Genomic DNA, 22774 nt, shown 5'->3' with positions numbered 1-22774 from the left:
ATATAAAGTAAGTGAATTTGCTGAGCAAAATCACTGGAGAAAGTCTTTAGAGTTCTTCGAGGAAGCTCAGTTCTGTTTTTTCAAATTGTTTTGTTAAGTCGAACTGGAGGAAAGAACCTGCGGTTAGGTTAGGTTTGGTTAGGTTAGGTTAGATTAGGTTAGGTTAGGTTGGGTAAGGTAAGGTTCGGTTTGGTTAGGTTAGGTAAGGTATGGTTAGGTTAGGTTAGGTAAGGTAAGGAAAGGTAAGGTAAGTTTAGGCTATGTAATTTTAGGTTAGGTTAGGTTAAGTTAGGTTAGGTTAGGCTAGGTTAGGTTAGGTTAGGTATGGTAAGGTAACGTTAGGTTAGGTTAGGTTAGGTTAGGTTAGGTTAGGTTAGGTTAGGTTAGGTTAGGCTAGGCTAGGTTAGGTTAGGTATGGTAAGGTAAGGTTAAGTTAGGTTAGGTTAGGTTAGGTTAGGTTAGGTAAGGTTAGATTAGGTTAGATTAGGTTAGGTAAGGTAAGGTTAGGTTAGGTTAGGTTAGGTAAGGTTAGGTTTGGTTAGGTTAGGTTAGGTTAGGTCAGGTTAGGTTAGGTTAGGTTACGTAAGGTTAGGTTAGGATAGGTTAGGTTAGGTTAGGTTAGGTTAGGTTAGGTTAGGTAAGGTTAGGTTAGGTTAGGTTAGGTAAGGTTAGGTTAGGTAAGGTTAGGTTAGGTTAGGTTAGGTTAGGTTAGGTTAGGTCAGGTCAGGTTAGGTTAGGTAAGGTTAGGTTAGGTTAGGTTAGGTAAGGTTAGGTTAGGTTAGGTTAGGTTAGGTTAGGTTTGGTTAGGTTAGGTAAGGTTAGGTTAGGTTAGGTTAGGTTAGGTAAGGTTAGGTAAGGTTAGGTTAGGTTAGGTTAGGTTAGGTTAGGTAAGGTTAGGTAAGGTTAGGTTAGGTTAGGTAAGGTTAGGTTAGGTAAGGTTAGGTAAGGTTAGGTTAGGTTAGGTTAGGTTAGGTTAGGATAGGTTAGGTTAGGTAAGGTTAGGTTAGGTTAGGTTAGGTAAGGTTAGGTTAGGTTAGGTTAGGTTAGGTTAGGTTAGGTCAGGTTAGGTTAGGTTAGGTTACGTAAGGTTAGGTTTGGTTAGATTAGGTTAGGTTAGGTTAGGTAAGGTTAGGTTAGGTTAGGTTAGGTTAGGTTAGGTTAGGTTAGGTTAGATAAGGTTAGGTTAGGTTAGGTTAGGTTAGGTTAGGTTAGGTTAGGTAAGGTTAGGTTAGGTTAGGTTAGGTTACGTTAGGTCAAGTTAGGTTAGGTTAGGTAAGGTTAGGTTAGGTAAGGTTAGGTAAGGTTAGGTTAGGTTAGGTAAGGTTAGGTTAGGTAAGGTTAGGTAAGGTTAGGTTAGGTTAGGTTAGGTTAGGTTAGGTCAGGTTAGGTTAGGTTAGGTAAGGTAAGGTAAGGTTAGGTAAGGTTAGGTTAGGTTAGGTTAGGTTAGCTTAGGTTTGGTTAGGTAAGGCCATGTTAGGTAATTTTAGGTTAGGTTAGGTTAAGTTAGGTTAGGATAGGCTAGGTTAGGTTAAGTTACTTTAGGTAAGATAAGGTAAGGTTAAGTTAGGTAATTTTAGGTTAGGTAAGGTAAGGTTAGTTAATTTTAGGTTAGGTTAGGTTAGGTTAGGTTAATGTGAAGTTTGGAAAAGAAGATCTCAAGGTAATTAATTTGAATAAAACGGACAAAATGCGATAATAAAAATAACGTAGTGAAGATTCCTGATGTTCACTCAAAATTTTGGGAATTATGGGACATCTTCGTTACTTATGGATAATCAAGGATTATCCAGGGAGAGATGTGACTGAAAGTAATAAAGAGGAATTTATATTCCTTACAATAGCATCCAAATAATGAGGGAGTCACCTTATTACTCCGTTTCGGACTCTTGGTAAGGGGATAAACAATATAAAAGGAAAATATAAAATTAACCTATTGCATTTTTAATTAATTCTCCATGAAATATTTATCAAATCTAACTTTGATTATATTTTTCTTTAATTACAAAATTAATTCATAATTTAAAAGGTATATCATACATTCTTTACAGGTTTTTTCGCGATTCGTTTTAGTTAATTTTGAAGATGGTTATTTTTGTTAGGTAAGACACATATGCAACAGTTAGGTATCTTTATTATGAAACGTTTCGCCTACACAGTAGGCTTCTTCAGTCAAGTACAGAAAAGTTGATAGAAGCAGAAGATACTTGAAGACGATGTAATCAGTCCATCACCCTTAAAGTTTTGAGGTGGTCAGTCCCTCAGTCTGGAGAAGAGCATTGTTCCATAGTATGAAACAATATTGTTTCATACTATTGTTTCATACTATGGAACAATGCTCTTCTCCAGACTGAGGGACTGACCACCTCAAAACTTTAAGGGTGATGGACTGATTACATCGTCTTCAAGTATCTTCTACTTCTATCAACTTTTCTGTACTTGACTGAAGAAGCCTACTGTGTAGGCGAAACGTTTCATAATAAAGATACCTAACTGTTACATATGTGTCTTACCTAACAACCTGTCGGTATTTTATACCATTTTAATGTTCATGGTTATTTTTGTTTTAAACGCCAATACAAAATTAGAAAAATATATCATATTCAATCTAAGGTTTATAAATTTTGAAGCAGTGGCTATTTAACACTTCTCCAGAGCAAGAGAAATAAACATTAAGAGATCCTCTGAGATCAGTTCTGATCAGCATCAAGAGATCCTCTGAGATCAGTTCTGATCAGCATCAAGAGATCCTCTGAGATCAGTTCTGATCAGCATCAAGAGATCCTCTGAGATCAGTTCTGATCAGCATCAAGAGATCCTCTGAGATCAGTTCTGATCAGCATCAAGAGATCCTCTGAGATCAGTTCTGATCAGCATCAAGAGATCCTCTGAGATCAGTTCTGATCAGCATCAAGAGATCCTCTGAGATCAGTTCTGATCAGCATCAAGAGATCCTCTGAGATCAGTTCTGATCAGCATCAAGAGATCCTCTGAGATCAGTTCTGATCAGCATCAAGAGATCCTCTGAGATCAGTTCTGATCAGCATCAAGAGATCATCTGAGATCAGTTCTGATCAGCATCAAGAGATCCTCTGAGATCAGTTCTGATCAGCATCAAGAGATCCTCTGAGATCAGTTCTGATCAGCAAGATAAATATTGCCCATGTCATAATATTTATGCTTTTCTTGCAGCATCTGCAGTCGCATTTGGTACAGGGATATGTTAACATCCTGGGCTAAAGTGTCAAACATTCAATGAAATGCTATGAAATATCTCAGCACCTTGTCCAAATGGTCTCAAATTCCAGAGACGTTTAAAAATTATTAGATTTTCGTTGTCTATCTATTCCTGATAGTGAGGTACTACTTGAAGCTTGGTAATGATGTGCTTAGCTCAGTTTAGGAAGTCTTAATCCCAGCTTCACTGTATTTAAGTAACACTATAACATAACTACTCAATGCCTTTCAGAGGCCTTTCAGTGGCTTTCAAATCAGCTGAACTGACATTCGCATCACCTGGACTGATCTATCGCATCATCTGTACTTCCCCCTCATCAGCCGTATCGTTCCTCATAAGTGAACTGAACCTCACATTAACTCGACTGACGTCTCACAAAATATGGATCAGCTACCTTATCAGGTGGACCGACCTTTTCATCTGCTGACACGGCCATAACCTCAGTGTAACCAACACTACCATCACCTAAACCAACACTGGCATGCAGCAGGTCTGCCACATGTCAGAACCACTGTTCGAATCCCAGTACATTCCTCAGTATATTCACTAACAGTCGTTCATTACAACTTACCTTGACTTTACTGACTATATACCTTTGAAGGCAACGGCGATATATGTATCAAGGAATATTATATAACACATCTATTGAGTACTCTCGTTTCAGTATAATAAATAAAAAGAAAAGAAATACAATATCATTAATAAATGTCTGAGTCATTCAACTGACTTCAAGTAACAGAAAAAAAATATAAACTTACCAACAACATGAAGGTAACCCATCTGTTTGCGTACTGGTTTGGTGTTGACCTGACACATGTAGATACCCTGGTCCTTCTTGGTGAGGCTGGTGATGGTTAGGACCCAGGCTTGTGCTTCCTGAGTGCTGGAGATTCTCGGGTTCTTAGTGATCACCTGAGTTGCCACCGTCAGTACAGTTCTGCCACCAGTGCCCTTGTAAATCCACGCTACCTGTAACACGCAAGCATACGCCGTCAGTACAGTTTTATCTCCAGTGCCCTTGTAAATCCGCGCTACCTGTAACACACACACACACACACACACACACACACACTAGGAAGGTAGTGAAGCTGCTCGAAGCCTTTCGTGCTGCAATTGCATCAGGAGCATACAATGAAAGGAATGAAATGTGAAAACTCAGTGAGGGAGTCCACAGAGATGAGTATGCCGCCGTCTCAGTCAGAAAGGAGAGCTCTGAACGGTACCAGCTATGCTCGGCTTTACGAGTCAACAACCAATTGTTATCGAAATTTTTTTAAGAGAAGTGGAAATAGACAGCCATGCATTCAAAACTCACCAACGGTGCCATCACTTATGTTTATATAACACACGTTACCTGACAGTATCCACCAACGGTGCCATCACTTATGTTTATATAACACACGTTACCTGACAGTATCCACCAACGGTGGCATCACTTATGTTCATATAACACACGTTACCTGACAATATCCACCAACGGTGCCATCACTTATGTTTATATATCACACGTTACCTGACAATATCCACCAAAGGTGCCATCACTTATGTTTATATATCACACGTTGCCTGACAATATCCACCAACGGTGCCATCACTCATGTCTCGAGATAATTTAATAAAAGTAATTAATTCAACCTGCTGGGAATTCCATTTAATTTCAGAAATTTCTATAACACTTGTGTATGCATTAAAGCAACATCATCCTACGACTAATGACTCACAAAATCATACAAATCAATTAAATGTCATTAAAGCACGAATCAAAATTGTCATTTTTATAGACTTGAATAAAATTAAATTAACCCCTCGACCCGTTTGGAGGCCCAAGAGTGAGTTTAACCAGATATTCACAATCCATAGATTATCGTACATACCAGCATATCTGTAGTGAACCTGGGATAACCCAAAAAAGTCAAACAAAGTGACTTATTTCCATTGGGGTTCTTGTGCTAATTATTTCTATATTTAAAAGTTAGAAACGTGTAAGCATCTTCACACTAAAAGAAGATATACTAGGGGAGAGGTAAAATTAGTTATTGTCATAAAAGAAATCACTCTCCTCCCTTTCTGTAGCCATATGTACATTTTGGCTCAATTCTTGAACTGGCTCATGCTGTGAAAGGCTTTGATATGAGTAGCCTGACCATTGACTCTAGGTACTGCAACGTTGTGCTTCCTTTCCCTAGTACAATAATTGCATTGGTTCCCGGCCAAAACAAAATTGGCAATAAGATATTGGGGACACTGGCTGTGAGCAATTTTATGAAGGTAACTCAAGTTTAGTTGATTTACTCTGTCTTCAACATTCAGCACCATTAAGTAAGATTAAGTAAGCTAAGAGAGGTTCTGGGGTTCAATTAATTTCACCCAAGGCTCTAAATAATTTAGATTCGTGGCCTTAACGACATCTGAGTGATTGTACGGTATTTTGTTTTGATTCTCAAAATTGCTGTTAACATTTCTAAGTTTATTTTTATTGATGTAAATCTTGACAAAACTCATTGTATTAGAGTTACTGATGGACTGTATAATTTCAATACAAATTTGCCAAAGTGTTTCAGCACTAGATCTCGGGGAGCATTTTGCACTATGGTTTATTCAGAATGATGATTTAACCGTTGGTATTTTACCTTCAAAAATATACCAGACAATATTAAAGGCAAGACGCCAATGAGTAAGTTTTAGTCATTTTAGATTGATCTGCTAAATGTAATGGAAGATGAGAGAGCCATGTGTGAGTTAAGTGTTTATTGATGATAAAATCATAACTTTCTTCATTTGTTATTTGTAAGGCGAACACTTTATATTCCCTCTAACTGTCGGTTTCAAGACTCATTTGCCATTGGTTCAAGCCCCACCCGTTCCCTGATTTGCTTGAAATCGTGTTTTTTACGATATCGTGAGTCATTTTAACATCTAATTTGCATGTTTTTCATATGTTTCTCTGACATAACATTGACCTCACTCCAATTAGCCACAAGCAAAGAAAAATCATAGCCAAAATTATCTCTATGAAAAGGAAGGAATATTAAATTAACCCTTTCAATTTCTTCCATGTAGATCTACATTATTGAAGCCAGTGTCGATTACGTAGACCTACGCATAAATTCTAGCTGCTCTAAATTTGTAGTGAGAGTAAGTTAAAGCACAAGAAAATGAGTCTCTGAAGTCAGTGTAATCATTATACAAAAAATCGGGGAGGCCACAGTGCATCTTAGGAACACCATCTTATTTTTCCAATGTCTACCATGCCTTGGCGAGGCATAGTAGACATTGGAATGTATTTTGCCCACTGACAGCTCCAGCAACAAGGACGTGGATTTCAATGAAGAATTCTTCAAGTTAAGTGATCAAAAGTGACAATCGAGATACTGAGATACCAGATCCCAGAGCTGTGTGTCCACAACACCTCCATACGGTCCAAGAAAGCTCATAATCTCTCGTGGTATGGAAACAGACGTGAGTAGTATAATTGACAGTGATAGGGACTTTGATTTTCTATCAATTGATGATAAGATAAGTGATAGTCATGATAATTATCAATTTATACGACGCTGCATGTGGTCTGGTAGCGTCCCTCACTATTACTGTTACTGGACACCAGTGAGAGTAACAGTGAGGATGATGGTGCTTCCATGGGTATGGGTACTGGGCCGGGGGCATAGCCAGCGATGCATGCGGCAGTGGCTGCTGGGACGCAAACCACAGAGGGAGATGCCTAACAACCTCACTAACCTAATGCCCCCAGACCGCGTCCATCACCCGTACACAATCACAAGAAAGCGTTTGAGATTGGTGGGAGGATACACATTTTGTGCCCGATCCCCATCAGTTTGACGATGCACAGAGTGAAATCCATCTCATCTGTACCCTCGGGAATGAAGCCTCTGAACTTAATTTCTTTGAACACTATTTCGACGAACCCCTGATGCAGATAATAGTGACAGAAACCATTAAATACTTTCAATATATAATGGCAGACACTTTTGTTTCACCAAGATCACGGCTTTACAATTGTTAAGACACAACTATGGCAGAAATGTCTCTTCTTTGCCACAATCATGCTTATGTCACATGTGAATAAGTACAGTATTGCATTATATTGGTCGACTGACAGATTATATGTACCCTGGGCTTCAGTGATGTTATCCCCGTCAACAGATTCATCCGGCTGCTTGGTATGCTACATTTTTCAGACAAGACAATGTCCGACACAAGTGGCATGTTTGGCAAGATTAGGGGCCTCTTTATGTATCTCAGACATAAATTCATTGAGTTCTTTCTTCCCTCCCGATACTTTGTCATCGACGAGTCTCTGCTCCTGTTCAAAGGTACACTACGGTAGTCTACCTACTCTATCCTTGTAATATTTTACTAGCAAGATAAAACGCTTTGGTATCAAATCGTTTGTTTCGTGTGTCTGTGAAAGTAGCGAGGTATTGGATCTGACTGTACAACAAAGGAAGAAAATACTTAAAGATACCAAGACGTTATTAGGAATTTCCTCTGATGCTTTGAGAAAAATAATGGAGCCATTAGTAACGGGCCATTCATTATACACTGATAAGTGGAACACAAATATAGAACATGACATACGTGTGTGGTACACTGCGTGGAACGCGTAAACATGTCATAGCTCAGAGAAAGCATTGGTACCGGTGAAGTACAGGTGTTTAATGCCAATGACATCGGTGTCATGACAAACATTATGTGACATTGTTGACATGGATCCATCAGCGTGAAATGAAAGGCACAGGAAAGGTGAGAAGAGAAACCAATGAACCCATTGTGAGACCAGCTGTGTTATGGATTACTCGAATAACAAGAGTTTGGTGGAAAAGTGTGACATGCACGATGTGTTTGTTGATTTCGTGGACATTGTAATGCTGAATGCATACAATACATATCAGATGAAAACTGGCAACACGCCACTTTTATTTGTCTCTCATAATGCGCCACCGCACTTCATCTCTTTCTAATCACACTTCCTGCCACAAACAAGAAAAAATAGAGTCAGAAGAGATGTTACGTGTATGTACACTCACGAATAAGGAATGTGAAACAGAGCTGTGTATGGAGCCATACTTCAGGTACTTCCACAGACTGCAACAGTTCTAGGAACACGACCAGCGCCTCTATATGTGAACATATTTTACAACAGTAGAACGGCGAAGCATTTCGACATGTGTGTGTGTGTTTACGTTGCTGTGAATCATTGTTTTATAAACAATATAGTGTTGACACAGTTAGTGCAAGTATTGTGTTGTACACAAAGGCTAATATGAACATTGTGCATGATATGGATGTCATAAGCCACATAAGTTACTGGAAAATGTAAAAAAATAATATTAAAATGGAGAAAGGTTAAAAAAACAAAAAACTAACGCAGAGCGGACGGCAATTTCCGATGTTGTCTTCACTGAGTCAACGACCTTCAACTTGACGCCTTCTCATCTTGGGAAAATTCTTTTGTTATCGGTTTCATTCAACTCAAAAAGATAGTCTCTTTTTTTTTTAATAATTGTGACACTATCAGCAGTTTGACTTTTGTTGTTGTTACATTGAAAGACTTAAAAATCAAGTTAACAGAGAGGCCTAGTCGAAGACTGAGCCGCGGGGACGTTGACCCCCGGAAAAAACTCCAGATAGACTCGTTGACCCTTGGAACACCCTCCAGATAGACTCGTTGACCCCTGAAACACCCTCCAGATAGACTCGTTGACCCCCGTAACACCCTCCAGACAGACTAGTTGACCCCTGGAACACCCTCCAGATAGACTCGTTGGCCCCCGGAACACCCAGATAGACTCGTTGACCCCTGGAACACCCTGCAGATACACTCCAGGTAAGGATTCTCTTAGGAAAGTTACATCTTACTAGCCACCTTCTTGCTGCTAGAGGCAACAATCGGAGTGCTTTCGGATGAATCATTTCTTCACAAGTACGAGAAGGTATACAGATCGCAGCTGACTTACGGCTGCTGGAGCGAGACTCGTACATTAAGTGGGGTGGATATTTGCAGAATACTAATAATTTCGTAGGTAGTTTCATTAAATTAAGAAAGCTTCTGTTAACACTGTATGTTCATGTCTTAATTTCAGAAACCATAAGTAGAGCAATTATTTCAAAAGCAGCTTGAAAGCATTAAAAATTAGTCCCAAATATGCAAGTTGTAAAGCCTAATATTTAGGATCGAAGCCTACACTACTGTAATGAAAGCGAATTTCAACACTTCCTGATGTAGTTACAGAATTATGATCCGGACTTATGATTCAACGTCCTGATCACACAATAGCTACTAGCTCACGGTTACGTCCCCCACAGCCGTAAGAAGAAAGGGAAGAGTAACACTAGGCTTACTGGCTAATGCTGGGTTGATGTTCACACTAAATGGCCTAAAAATTTAGTTGACAGGTACCTCGCTCTCAACACTCACATGATACTCACATTTTTCTTACTACTTAAATCAAGAATCTTTTAATCACATGTCCTACTAAAGATCTTAGATTTCTCTCTCTCTCCCTCCCTCTCTCTCTCTCTCTCTGTAGAGAGAGGGTGGTAAGAGAAGAAAACATTCAAACAGCTTCGGGGAGAAATTTGAGTTTTCCCTGAGGTACGTTTTTTGTCTTCTCTGAGAATGAGGGTCCCCATTCCAGCTATAGAGCTGGTACTTTTATATTTAATATATATATATATATATATATATATATATATATATATATATATATATATATATATATATATATATATATATATATATATATATATATATATATATATATATATATATATATATATATATATATATATATGTATCTAAGGGTCGAGGCGTGTTCCCATTGTCGACATAGGAACTGTTTGGAGGAAGTACCCGGAGTGATGTGCGCTCACAGCCTGGAGATGAGGGGTCTCCCTGTCTGATGTTGCAGCCCTTAGCATGTTGGCAAGCACCTTTTCATATATATATATATATATATATATATATATATATATATATATATATATATATATATATATATATATATATATATATATATATATATATATATATATATATCGTGCCGAATATGTAAAACTGGTCAATTAGCAAGAACTCGTTTAAAATTAAGTCCTTACTAAAATTTTCTCTTATACGTTTAAAGATATATTTTTTTCATTAATGTTGATGTAAAAATTATAATTTTGCACCAAAAGGAACTTAGAAAACTTACCTAACCTTATTATAACAAGCGCAATTTATTTTAGCCTAACCCAACTAAATATATTTTAGATTTGTTTACAATAATTTAGCACTAAACAAACGCAGTGAAATATATTTTTTTCGTTAGGTTCAGAATGATTTTGACGAAATTATTGCATACACAAATTTTCACTTGTCCTATATGGCAAGATGAGCGTTGCTATTTAAGCCAAGATCGCAAATTCTGCCTAATCGGCACGACATATATATATATATATATATATATATATATATATATATATATATATATATATATATATATATATATATATATATATATATATATATTCGGTGGGACACCCTTACAGATTCCTCCAGTAGACCAGGTCCTCCCAAAGAACACAAACAGTCCCACTGGGACAAACCGATCATGGAAAAAATCGCCAACACAATGCTCTCCAATGCCTCAGGAAAGGACAAAGCTCATCTCCTGGCAGTGAAGGCACCACACTCAGGAGATTTCCTGTTAGCTGTTCCCAATTCCTCCTTGGGCACTCGACTAGACCCACAGGCCATTTGGATTGGTGTTACTCTTCGCCTAGCCGCCCCCATCCTCACCGAACATAGGTGTATTTGCGGCAGGGCGACAGCTGATCAATTCGGACTTCATGGTCTCGTGTGTCACACAGCAGAAGGGAAGTATACCAGGCATGAGGAGGTCAATGACATCATAAAGAGAAGCCTCGCCACAGCCCGTTGCCCAGTTCAACGGGAACCCTAAGTGCAGAGGTCTGACGGAAGTCAAAAGCGTCCTGATGGAGCCACTGTGCTACCTTGGAAGGATGGAAAGCAGATTGCCTGGCACTACACATGTGCCGCCACATTGGCAGACACCTACTTGCCATACTCCGTAGTGGAAGGGGGTGGAGCTGCTAGCCACAGGGAGACCCAGAAGATCTGCAAATATGAAGACCTTCCCCCTTGCTATAACTTCATCCCAATAGGGTCGGAGACCCTTGGAGCATGGGGCAAGTGTGCTCTAAAGTTCCTAATAGAGCTGGGTGAAAAGCTCATCATAGAAACCAAGGACCACAGGGCGACCAGCTTCCTCTTTCAGAGACTCAGTGTTGCAATCCAGAGAGGAAATACCTGCAGCATTCTGGGCACGCGGCCCACCGCCGGGGAGCTGGACGAAGTATTCGAGATGTAGCTCTGAGTCACCTATGTTGTTTTACTTTCTATCGTATTTTTGTGAATGTTTTGTCAATGTATTTTGTCTTTAAATAAAATATACATAAAATATAGGGGGTGGTAGGAGAAAATTCTCAAACAGCTTCAGGGAGAACCTTGAGTTTTCCCTGAAGAAAGTTTATTCCTATACATATATATATATATATATATATATATATATATATATATATATATATATATATATATATATATATATATATATATATATATATATATATATATATATATATATATATATGTATATATATATATATATATATATATATATATCCTCGTTGTGTCTTGCATGCCAGCCCTTGGTTTTGGAACAGTTAAGACCATGTAGACCGTATTGGTCTGCTTGCACTTCGCCGCAAATACACATATATTCTGTGTGAATTGGGGCAGCAAGGCGCAGAGCCACTGCAATACGGAGGGTCTTAGGGTCGAGTCGCGTTCCCATTGCCGATATGGGAACTGTTTGGAGGAAGTCCCCGGAGTGAGGTGCACTCACAGCCTGGAGACGGGCAATCTCCCTATCTGATGTTGCAGCCCTGAGCATGTTGGCAAGCACCTTTTCAGCAATTGGGCTATCCCAGCTTGACTGTATTATATATTATATATATATATATTATATATATATATATATATATATATATATATATATATATATATATATATATATGTATATATATATATATACATATATGTATATATATATATATATTTATATATATATATATATATATATATATATATATATATATAAATATATGTATATATATATATACATATATGTATATATATATATATATATATATATATATATATATATATATATATATATCTATATATATATATATATATATTTGTATATTTCTTCTTCTTTCAACACACCGGCCGTATCCCACCGAGGCGGGGTGGCCCAAAAGGAAAAACGAAAGTTTCTCCTTTTACATTTACTAATATATACAGGAGAAGAGGTTCCTAGCCTCTTGTTCCCATCATTTTAGTCGCCTCTTACGACACGTATGGCTTACAGTGGAAGAATTCTGGTCCACTTCCCCATGGAGATAAGAGGAAATAAACAAGAATAAGAACCAGAAAGAAAATAGGAGAAAACCCAGAGGGGTGTATATATGTGCAGTGTGACCTAAGTGTAAGTAGAAGTAGCAAGACGTACCTGAAATCTTGCATGTTCATGAGACAGAAAAAAGGACACCAGCAATCCTACCATAACATACCTCGGGCAGGAATAGAACCCGATTGGTCCATCGCTTTACACTCACTTGGCAGGACGGTAGTACCTCCCTGGGCGGTTGCTGTCTACCAGCCTACTACCTAGGATATATATATATATATATATATATATATATATATATATATATATATATATATATATATATATATATATATATAATATATATATATATATATATATATATATATATATATATATATATATATATATATATATATATATATATATATATATATATATATATATATATATATATATATATATATATATATATATATATATATATATATATATATATATATATATATAAACCATTTTTCGAAAGTAACAAATATATTGCACATGCAATATATTTGTAACTGTATTTGTAACTGTACTTGAGAAACAGGAATTACCCAGGTGTTGAGCAGCTGTGTTGGCCGTAGTTAGCTCTGGCGTGTGTTTACACAGCCATTAGTGTTGCTACGGCCAGACACCTCACTAACTCTCCAGGCGTGTTTGTATTGTTGGTATAAGCAACAGCAGCAGAAGCAGCAGCCATGAAAGCAGCAGCCAAAAGGCAGGAAGGCAGTCAAGATCTACAACAGCAGCCAGGAAGTAGTCACGGGAAGGAAGGCAGCACAGTCAGGAGGCCGGAAGGCAGCAGTCAAGAGGCATGCAGAGGTTATGGGTAAACGTCAACAAGTCGCAAGAATTTAATAAATGGTACAACGTTTAATCCGAAGGGATGAACCTGATTAATTATACATACAACATGAAAAAATTACCTCTTAAACTCCTGATGACTGAGGTCTAGGATAAAATGATTCACTTACTCTGTATCGCCAAGAAACTACTGTCGCGCTTTCTACGTACTTTATACCGGTTCTCTTCCCCCAGTGGGTGAAACATGGAACCAAATAGTTAAATGTCGGTCGCTACGTAATACCAGAAAGTTATCTCTGCATTAAACTCGAGGAAATTCGTAAAGAATGAATTTGAGTATATTAACAAAGAATAGGCAGCTACTCGAACGTAGTCCTGACAGATTGCAATTCCGACCTGATACCCACGGTTCGAATCCTCGTCCATTTTTTTGTGAATCCCTTTATTGCATAGCCCCAGCCCCCTGTACCTAACTGAACGCGATAGGAACTGTGCAGTGCAGCATAACTTTATAATGCAGATTACCAATTGCGTTATTTCTTTGAAGCTAATCGGAAGAATCATCCATCAGCCGTCACGTGGAAATTCATATTGCAATTTTTTTTATAAAAATGGAAATTAAGACGTTGATATTATAAATCTAATTCAACTTTCCACTTAGAAATGCAAGTTTTGAGGCTAAACTAAAGAGGCTTTGTCTTATTTACGCAGAGATTCCAGACCCATAACATACATCAAAACATTAAGTTTGAAGCAGCTCAGGAGTTGCATCATGAAGTTAACAGCGTTGTAAGGTTGAAGTTAATACGATGAGGAATTTAGAATTCATAACAAGAAAAGCAATATCTAAATTTTCACAATTTCTTTCCTAACAGTGATTTTTAGAAAGTTCTTTCTTTCTACATAACAAACAGAAACTTAGAATAAAACAGCAGAGGTAGAAGAACTACTTTCTTCATCAAGGTCAGTCAAAGTATCAGCAGCTGATGGTCCTTAATAGTGATTACCAGCAGAAACAAGGATTGCTTTACGCTGTGAAGTTACACTGTGGAGTTACACAGTGGAGACATACGAGAAGTGCCACTTAGTAACCTAGTCACTTTATGCAACTTTAAATACCTATCAGCAGATTGTCCTAACTATAATACCCTGTGTGACTTTGTCAATGGTCCAAGTCGGACCGAAACGTCGTCGTAAGCTTCTCTCTTTTATGTGCGGGTTATTTGTGTATTGTGTATAATACCCTAGAGAAAGATCATCACTGAAATGTTTACACTGGAAAGAAATGTACGAAGTATTGTTTAACCTGTCTTCTCTTCTGTTTTTTCGGTCTTTTTTTGTTCTATTTGAGTTGCATGAACCTTGTGGGTTTAGTGTTTACTTATGATTATAATAATTATAATTAGTGTTCTCTTAGAACATTTTCTGCAGCCATCAAGAGAGGCGCCTTCAAAATTTCTAGCTGCACTGTCCAGATTTTCAGAGTTTTGAAACATAGCAAAATAACACTGATTAACTTGAGGAAACGACTGAGAACTATACTGAGCAAAGGCAGACTGAGCGTTACCATCACTGTGTAGGTCTTCACTCTGTCTCTGTCAAGAGTATGTCGAGAAACCTGAGTGTATTGTCTCCCTACACTCCCACACAGTGCATTATCTGACTACAATCACCCACATAGTGTACTGTCTCACTACACTCACCCACATAGTATAATGTCTCCCTGCACTCACCCACAGTCTACTGTCTCCTCATTTTCCCACATTATCTTCATATGTGAGTTCTGTTGGATATTGTAGAACAGTTAAATCCTATATGAAATATTGTTAAATGCACTTGTTCTAAACCTTGACTGAAGAAAGTGATCCCACGTTACTCATCCTGGACACTACAGACTACAATCTCTTATGCATTACTCCTCCAGACACTCTCCTATGTCATACATTTACCTTACGTCCTCCATCTATTGTCAATAGGTAGGATAATATTTATAAAGTTTCTGAAGACAGCATGGAGGTGTCAAGAAATAACTCATTAGAAAAAATGTTACTAATAAGAATATAACTATCATGTAACATAAAGAGTATAACACAAATCAAACCTCTTTACCGCTATAAGTAATTTGACAAGAGCATTTAAAGGTTTCATGAACTTAAATACATACATACATACATACATACATACATACATACATACATACATACATACATACATACATACATACATATATACATACAGTAGTCTAGGCAGAGGATAATGAAAACACAAATATCATAAATGAATGAAATTTTTTTTATTAATGCTTGTCTGGGACTGAAAAATTGGCATTCATACCTAAATGAAAATTAAAAACAATTTTTCAAAATATAGTCGTCTTAATCATCTTTTTTGTTAACATATAACTGCGTGTAGTATATTGGAATAAAAAAAGTGAAAAATGTTAGTAATGGTTCATGTACGTATTTGCAGGAGATTGGATGCCCACCCATTTTTGTATACTACTCTACTCCCAGTAAGGGAGTAAAGAGTAGTATACAGATGTTCTGTGAAAAAGTATGTGTCTAAGTAAAGGACTGCGTCTTCAAGCATCCCTGCACTACGAGGGCCACTCAAAAAGACCAAAGCTCGTCTGAGGTCCCAGCTAATCAAGTACTTAGCAGACAATAAAATGGGAAATCGGTGAATTCCCGAATGACGCATGTAGAGCGAAACCCACACACACACACACACACACACACACACACACACACACACACACACACACACACACACACACAACACGGTACACAGCTAGTGTTGCCCTAGAACACTCAAGAATAACAAAACGAGTGACACACTCTAAATATCTGTCCACACAGACTTCTAATAGACATTTAGGAGTATACTATACTTCACTAAACTGGAGACTTGTTTCTCAGCAGGAGCAGGAACTCTCCCTCCATCTTAAGCAGGAAGATGTCAGCAAGCCTCTCACAACGCTCTACTCTCTGCCTCTCACCATTTACACTGCAACTGAACTTAAACCAGGAGGAACAAAGCTCGACAAGAAGGGTATTAGAGTAACGTCTTAACATAGTGACTATTCTGAATGGAGAAAAGGGATGACGTATGATGACGTATGTCTACGTCATCCCACATATTAGAATAGGCAAGCAAAACAGAATCACAAACAGGAGAAATCCCTAGATACACATGAAACATAAGTATAAGAACCCTGGCGACTGTCTTCACACTGGTGACTTCACACTGGTGACTTCACAGTAGTGACGTCACACTGGGGACTTCACACTGGTGACTTCACACTGGTGACTTCAAAATGGTGACTTCACACTGGTGACTTCACACTGGTGACTTCACAATGGTGACTTCACATTGGTGACCTCACAGTAGTGACTTAACACTGATGATTTCACACTGGTGACTTCACACTGGTGACTTCACACTGGTAACTTCACACTGGTGACTTCACACTGGTGACTTCACACTGGTGACTTCACACTGGTGACTTAACACTGGTGACTCCACACTGGTAACTCCACACTGATGACTTCACACTGGTGACTTCACATTGGTGACTTCACATTTGTGACTTCACACTGGTGACTTCACACTGGTGACTTCACACTGGTGACTTCACACTGGTGACTTCACACTGGTGACTTCACACTGGTGACTTCACACTGGTGACTTCACACTGGTGACTTCACACTGGTGACTTAACACTGGTGACTCCACACTGGTGACTCCACACTGGTGACTTCACACTGGTGACTTCACACTGGTGACTTCACACTGGTGACTTCACACTGGTGACTTCACACTGGTGACTTCACACTGGTGACTTCACACTGGTGACTTCACACTGGTGACTTCACACTGGTGACTTCACACTGGTGACTTCACACTGGTGACTTCACACTGGTAACTTCACACTGGTGACTTCACACTGGTGACTTCACACTGGTGACTCCACACTGGTGACTTCACACTGGTGACTCCACACTGGTAACTTCACACTGGTGACTTCACACTGGTAACTTCACACTGGTGACTTCACACTGGTGACTTCACACTGGTGACTTCACACTGGTGACTTCACACTGGTGACTTCACACTGGTGACTGGTACACGTCCACCCCTGCCTACTTACTTTCACTAACTTAATAATGCAGATCTGCATGCGTTATATTTATTTAATTTAAACTTATGCAAATATTAGAGGAAATGCTAATATGAGCCTAATGTTACAAGGTCATTCAGTCAACCATTAATTTCCTTGTAAGTAGAGCATCTAAATTTTCTTAATTAAAATTTATTGTAACCTTAGATGTTGAAGTGAACAGGTAAAACTTCTGTAGTTTAAGAATTTCTATACTCCTTGATTTTACGTTTTAAATAATACTGCCATGTGTACACAAGCAAGCTAAACTCTTCTGGTTACATGCTCTGATTGGTTACTTGGGCAACTTGTTGCAGCCAATTAAATGCTTGTTTTTAGGGAGGAAACTAAAGATGACTTTCTGGTTAATTTGTTGGTTCATCGCTATAACCAATCAGAGAATACAATAAAATGACTTTACAACCAGCACAACTATGACTTGGTTGTGTCAGCGGCTCCAACTGCCACTCTACAGACTTATCCCATAATCTCCGAAGATTTAATGGATAAATCCTTTCAGTCCTATCTCTCTAAGTCAAATAGTCTCCACCCTTTCTTCTATTTATCATTACCAGTCGTTTATTATGACTTAATGAAGTTAATGGATTATATAAAGTAAATGGATTATATACAGAATCTTTGAAAGATATTAGATATTAGAATAAATGTTTCTGGAAGCTTCTAGGAGTGTGGTATGAAACAGTAGAATCAAGGATGGTGACACGGGCACAATCAAGCTCTGTGACAACAAATCCAGAAGTCAGAATTAAGAAACAAGTGTCACTGAGGAGCTGAATGGATACATCAGGTTTGCTATCAGCAAGCCTGATGTTGTATCCACTCAGCCTCTCATGGACAGGTTTAATACTACTTATCTTGGATTTGTGGTCGTATTTGCTTGGATTTCCTTCTCTTTTCTGCAACACTGCAAGCTCCTGATGATGTGTTATATTGCAACACGAAAGGCCTAGAGCTATCATTCTACTCCCCCCATGGTTGTTTTTCATCTTGTAATAGACCCCTGGCTGTCTTTAAGAAGGCACTGGACAGGCACCTAAAGTCATTACCGGAACAACCGGGCTGTGGTTCGTACGTCAGCTAGCGTGCGACCAGTAGTAACAGCCTGGTTGATCAGACCCTTATCCACCGTGAGACCTGGTCTCAGACCGAGCCGCGGGGGCGTTGACCCCCGAAACCCTCTCCAGGTAAACTACAGATGTTCCGCTTGTTCGTGATATTTGCATATATATATATATATATATATATATATATATATATATATATATATATATATATATATATATATATATATATATATATATATATATATATATATATTGAGTTGAAGTGTCGGCGGATGGATTTATGAAGGATGAGGTTAATCATAGAATTGATGAGGGAAGAAAGGTGAGTGGTGCGTTGAGGTATATGTGGAGTCAAAAAACGTTATCTATGGAGGCAAAGAAGGGAATGTATGAAAGTATAGTAGTACCAACACTCTTATATGGATGTAAAGCTTGGGTGGTAAATGCAGCAGCGAGGAGACGGTTGGAGGCAGTGGAGATGTCCTGTCTAAGGGCAATGTGTGGTGTAAATATTATGCAGAAAATTCGGAGTGTGGAAATTAGGAGAAGGTGTGGAGTTAATAAAAGTATTAGTCAGAGGGCAGAAGAGGGGTTGTTGAGGTAGTTTGGTCATTTAGAGAGAATGAATCAAAGTAGAATGACATGGAAAGCATATAAATCTATAGGGGAAGGAAGGAGGGGTAGGGGTCGTCCTCGAAAGGGTTGGAAAGAGGAGGTAAAGGAGGTTTTGTGGGCGAGGGGCTTGGACTTCCAGCAAGCGTGCATGAGCGTGTTAGATAGGAGTGAATGGAGACGAATGATACTTGGAACCTGACGATCTGTTGGAGTGTGAGCAGGGTAATATTTAGTGAAGGGATTCAGGGAAACCGGTTATTTTCATATAGTCGGACTTGAGTCCTGGAAATGGGAAGTACAATGCCTGCACTTTAAAGGAGGCGTTTTTGGGATGTTGGCAGTTTGGAGGGATATGTTGTATATCTTTATACGTATATGCTTCTAAACTGTTGTATTCTGAGCACCTCTGCAAAAACAGTGATAATGTGTGAGTGTGGTGAAAGTGTTGAATGATGATGAAAGCATTTTCTTTTGGGGGATTTTCTTTCTTTTTTGGGTCACACTGCCTCGGTGGGAGACGGCCGACTTGTTGAAAAAAAAAATATGTATATCTATACACACACACATATATATATATATATATATATATATATATATATATATATATATATATATATATATATATATATATATATATATATATATATATATATATATATATATATATATATATATATATATATATATATATATATATATATATATATATATATATATATATTTATATATATATATATATATATATATATATATATATATATATATATATATATATATATATATATATATATATATATATATATATATATATATATATATGTCGTGCCGAATATGTAAAACTGGTCAATTAGAAAGTACTCATTTAAAATTAAGTTCTCTCTGAAATTTTCTCTTATATGTTTAATGATATATTTTTTTCATTAATGTTGATGTAAAATATTACATATATATATATATATATATATATATATATATATATATATATATATATATATATATATATATATATATATATATATATATATATATATATATATATATATATATATATATATATATAGCAGGACTACCGTCCTGCTAGATGACTGTGAAACAGAAACCTGTAACTGTTTTGCATGATGGTAGGATTGCTGGTGTCTTTTTCTGTCTCATAAACACGCTAGATAACAGGGATATCTTGCTACTCCAACTTACACTTTGGTCACACTTCACAGACATGCACATGCATATATATATATATACATACATCTAGGTTTTTCTCCTTTTTCTAGATAGCTCTTGTTCTTCTTTATTTCTTCTATTGTCCATGGGGAAGTGGAAAAGAATTTTTCCTCCGTAAGCCATGCGTCTCGTATGAGGCGACTAAAATGCCGGGAGCAATGGGCTAGTAACCCCTTCTCCTGTAGACATTTACTAAAAAAGAGAAGAAGAAAAACTTTATAAAACTGGGATGCTTGAATGTGCGTGGATGTAGTGCAGATGACAAGAAACAGATGATTGCTGATGTTATGAATGAAAAGAAGTTGGATGTCCTGGCCCTAAGCGAAACAAAGCTGAAGGGGGTAGGGGAGTTTCGGTGGGGGGAAATAAATGGGATTAAATCTGGAGTATCTGAGAGAGTTAGTGCAAAGGAAGGGGTAGCAGTAATGTTGAATGATCAGTTATGGAAGGAGAAAAGAGAATATGAATGTGTAAATGCAAGAATTATGTGGATTAAAGTAAAGGTTGGATGCGAGAAGTGGGTCATAATAAGCTTGTATGCACCTGGAGAAGAGAGGAATGCAGAGGAGAGAGAGAGGTTTTGGGAGATGTTAAGTGAATGTATAGGAGCCTTTGAACCAAGTGAGAGAGTAATTGTGGTAGGGGACCTGAATGCTAAAGTAGGAGAAACTTTTAGAGAGGGTGTGGTAGGTAAGTTTGGGGTGCCAGGTGTAAATGATAATGGGAGCCCTTTGATTGAACTTTGTATAGAAAGGGGTTTAGTTATAGGTAATACATATTTTAAGAAAAAGAGGATAAATAAGTATACAAGATATGATGTAGGGCGAAATGACAGTAGTTTGTTGGATTATGTATTGGTAGATAAAAGACTGTTGAGTAGACTTCAGGATGTACATGTTTATAGAGGGGCCACAGATATATCAGATCACTTTCTAGTTGTAGCTACACTGAGAGTAAAAGGTAGATGGGATACAAGGAGAATAGAAGCATCAGGGAAGAGAGAGGTGAAGGTTTATAAACTAAAAGAGGAGGCAGTTAGGGAAAGATATAAACAGCTATTGGAGGATAGATGGGCTAATGAGAGCATAGGCAATGGGGTCGAAGAGGTATGGGGTAGGTTTAAAAATGTAATGTTAGAGTGTTCAGCAGAAGTTTGTGGTTACAGGAAAGAGGGTGCGGGAGGGAAGAGGAGCGATTGGTGGAATGATGATGTAAAGAGAGTAGTAAGGGAGAAAAAGTTAGCATATGAGAAGTTTTTACAAAGTAGAAGTGATGCAAGGAGGGAAGAGTATATGGAGAAAAAGAGAGAGGTTAAGAGAGTGGTGAAGCAATGTAAAAAGAGAGCAAATGAGAGAGTGGGTGAGATGTTATCAACAAATTTTGTTGAAAATAAGAAAAAGTTTTGGAGTGAGATTAACAAGTTAAGGAAGCCTAGAGAACAAATGGATTTGTCAGTTAAAATAGGAGAGGAGAGTTATTAAATGGAGAGTTAGAGGTTGGGAAGATGGAGGGAATATTTTGAGGAATTGTTAAATGTTGATGAAGATAGGGAAGCTGTGATTTCGTGTATAGGGCAAGGAGGAATAACATCTAGTAGGAGTGAGGAAGAGCCAGTTGTGAGTGTGGGGGGAAGTTCGTGAGGCAGTAGGTAAAATGAAAGGGGGTAAGGCAGCCGGGATTGATGGGATAAAGATAGAAGTGTTAAAAGCAGGTGGGGATATAGTTTTGGAGTGGTTGGTGCAATTATTTAATAAATGTATGGAAGAGGGTAAGGTACCTAGGGATTGGCAGAGAGCATGCATAGTTCCTTTGTATAAAGGCAAACGGGACAAAAGAGAGTGCAAAAATTATAGGGGGATAAGTCTGTTGAGTATACCTGGTAAAGTGTATGGTAGAGTTATTATTGAAAGAATTAAAAGTAAGACTGAGAATAGGATAGCAGATGAACAAGGAGGCTTTAGGAAAGGTAGGGGGTGTGTGGACCAGGTGTTTACAGTGAAACATATAAGTGAACAGTATTTAGATATAGCTAAAGAGGTCTTTGTGGCATTTATGGATTTGGAAAAGGCGTATGACAGGGTGGATAGGGGGCAATGTGGCAGATGTTGCAGGTGTATGGTGTAGGAGGTAGGTTACTGAAAGC

General features: G+C 37.9%; 1 protein-coding gene across 1 annotated transcript in view; it reads right to left on the bottom strand.

Moving 5' to 3' along the window:
- LOC128689899 (protein amalgam-like) overlaps positions 1–22774 on the bottom strand; it is a 67245-nt gene that overhangs the window by 40769 nt on the left and 3702 nt on the right. Inside the window, exon 2 of the mRNA XM_070088712.1 lies at positions 3994–4204. Coding sequence (XP_069944813.1) covers positions 3994–4204 — 211 coding nt within the window. The remainder of the gene's footprint in view (positions 1–3993; positions 4205–22774) is intronic.

The sequence above is a fragment of the Cherax quadricarinatus genome, chromosome 25 (genome assembly GCF_038502225.1).
Source record: "Cherax quadricarinatus isolate ZL_2023a chromosome 25, ASM3850222v1, whole genome shotgun sequence".
NCBI classification, from domain to species: Eukaryota; Metazoa; Arthropoda; class Malacostraca; order Decapoda; family Parastacidae; genus Cherax; species Cherax quadricarinatus.
Note: the sequence above shows the minus strand (reverse complement) of the source record. Positions and strands in the feature narration are given on the sequence as shown.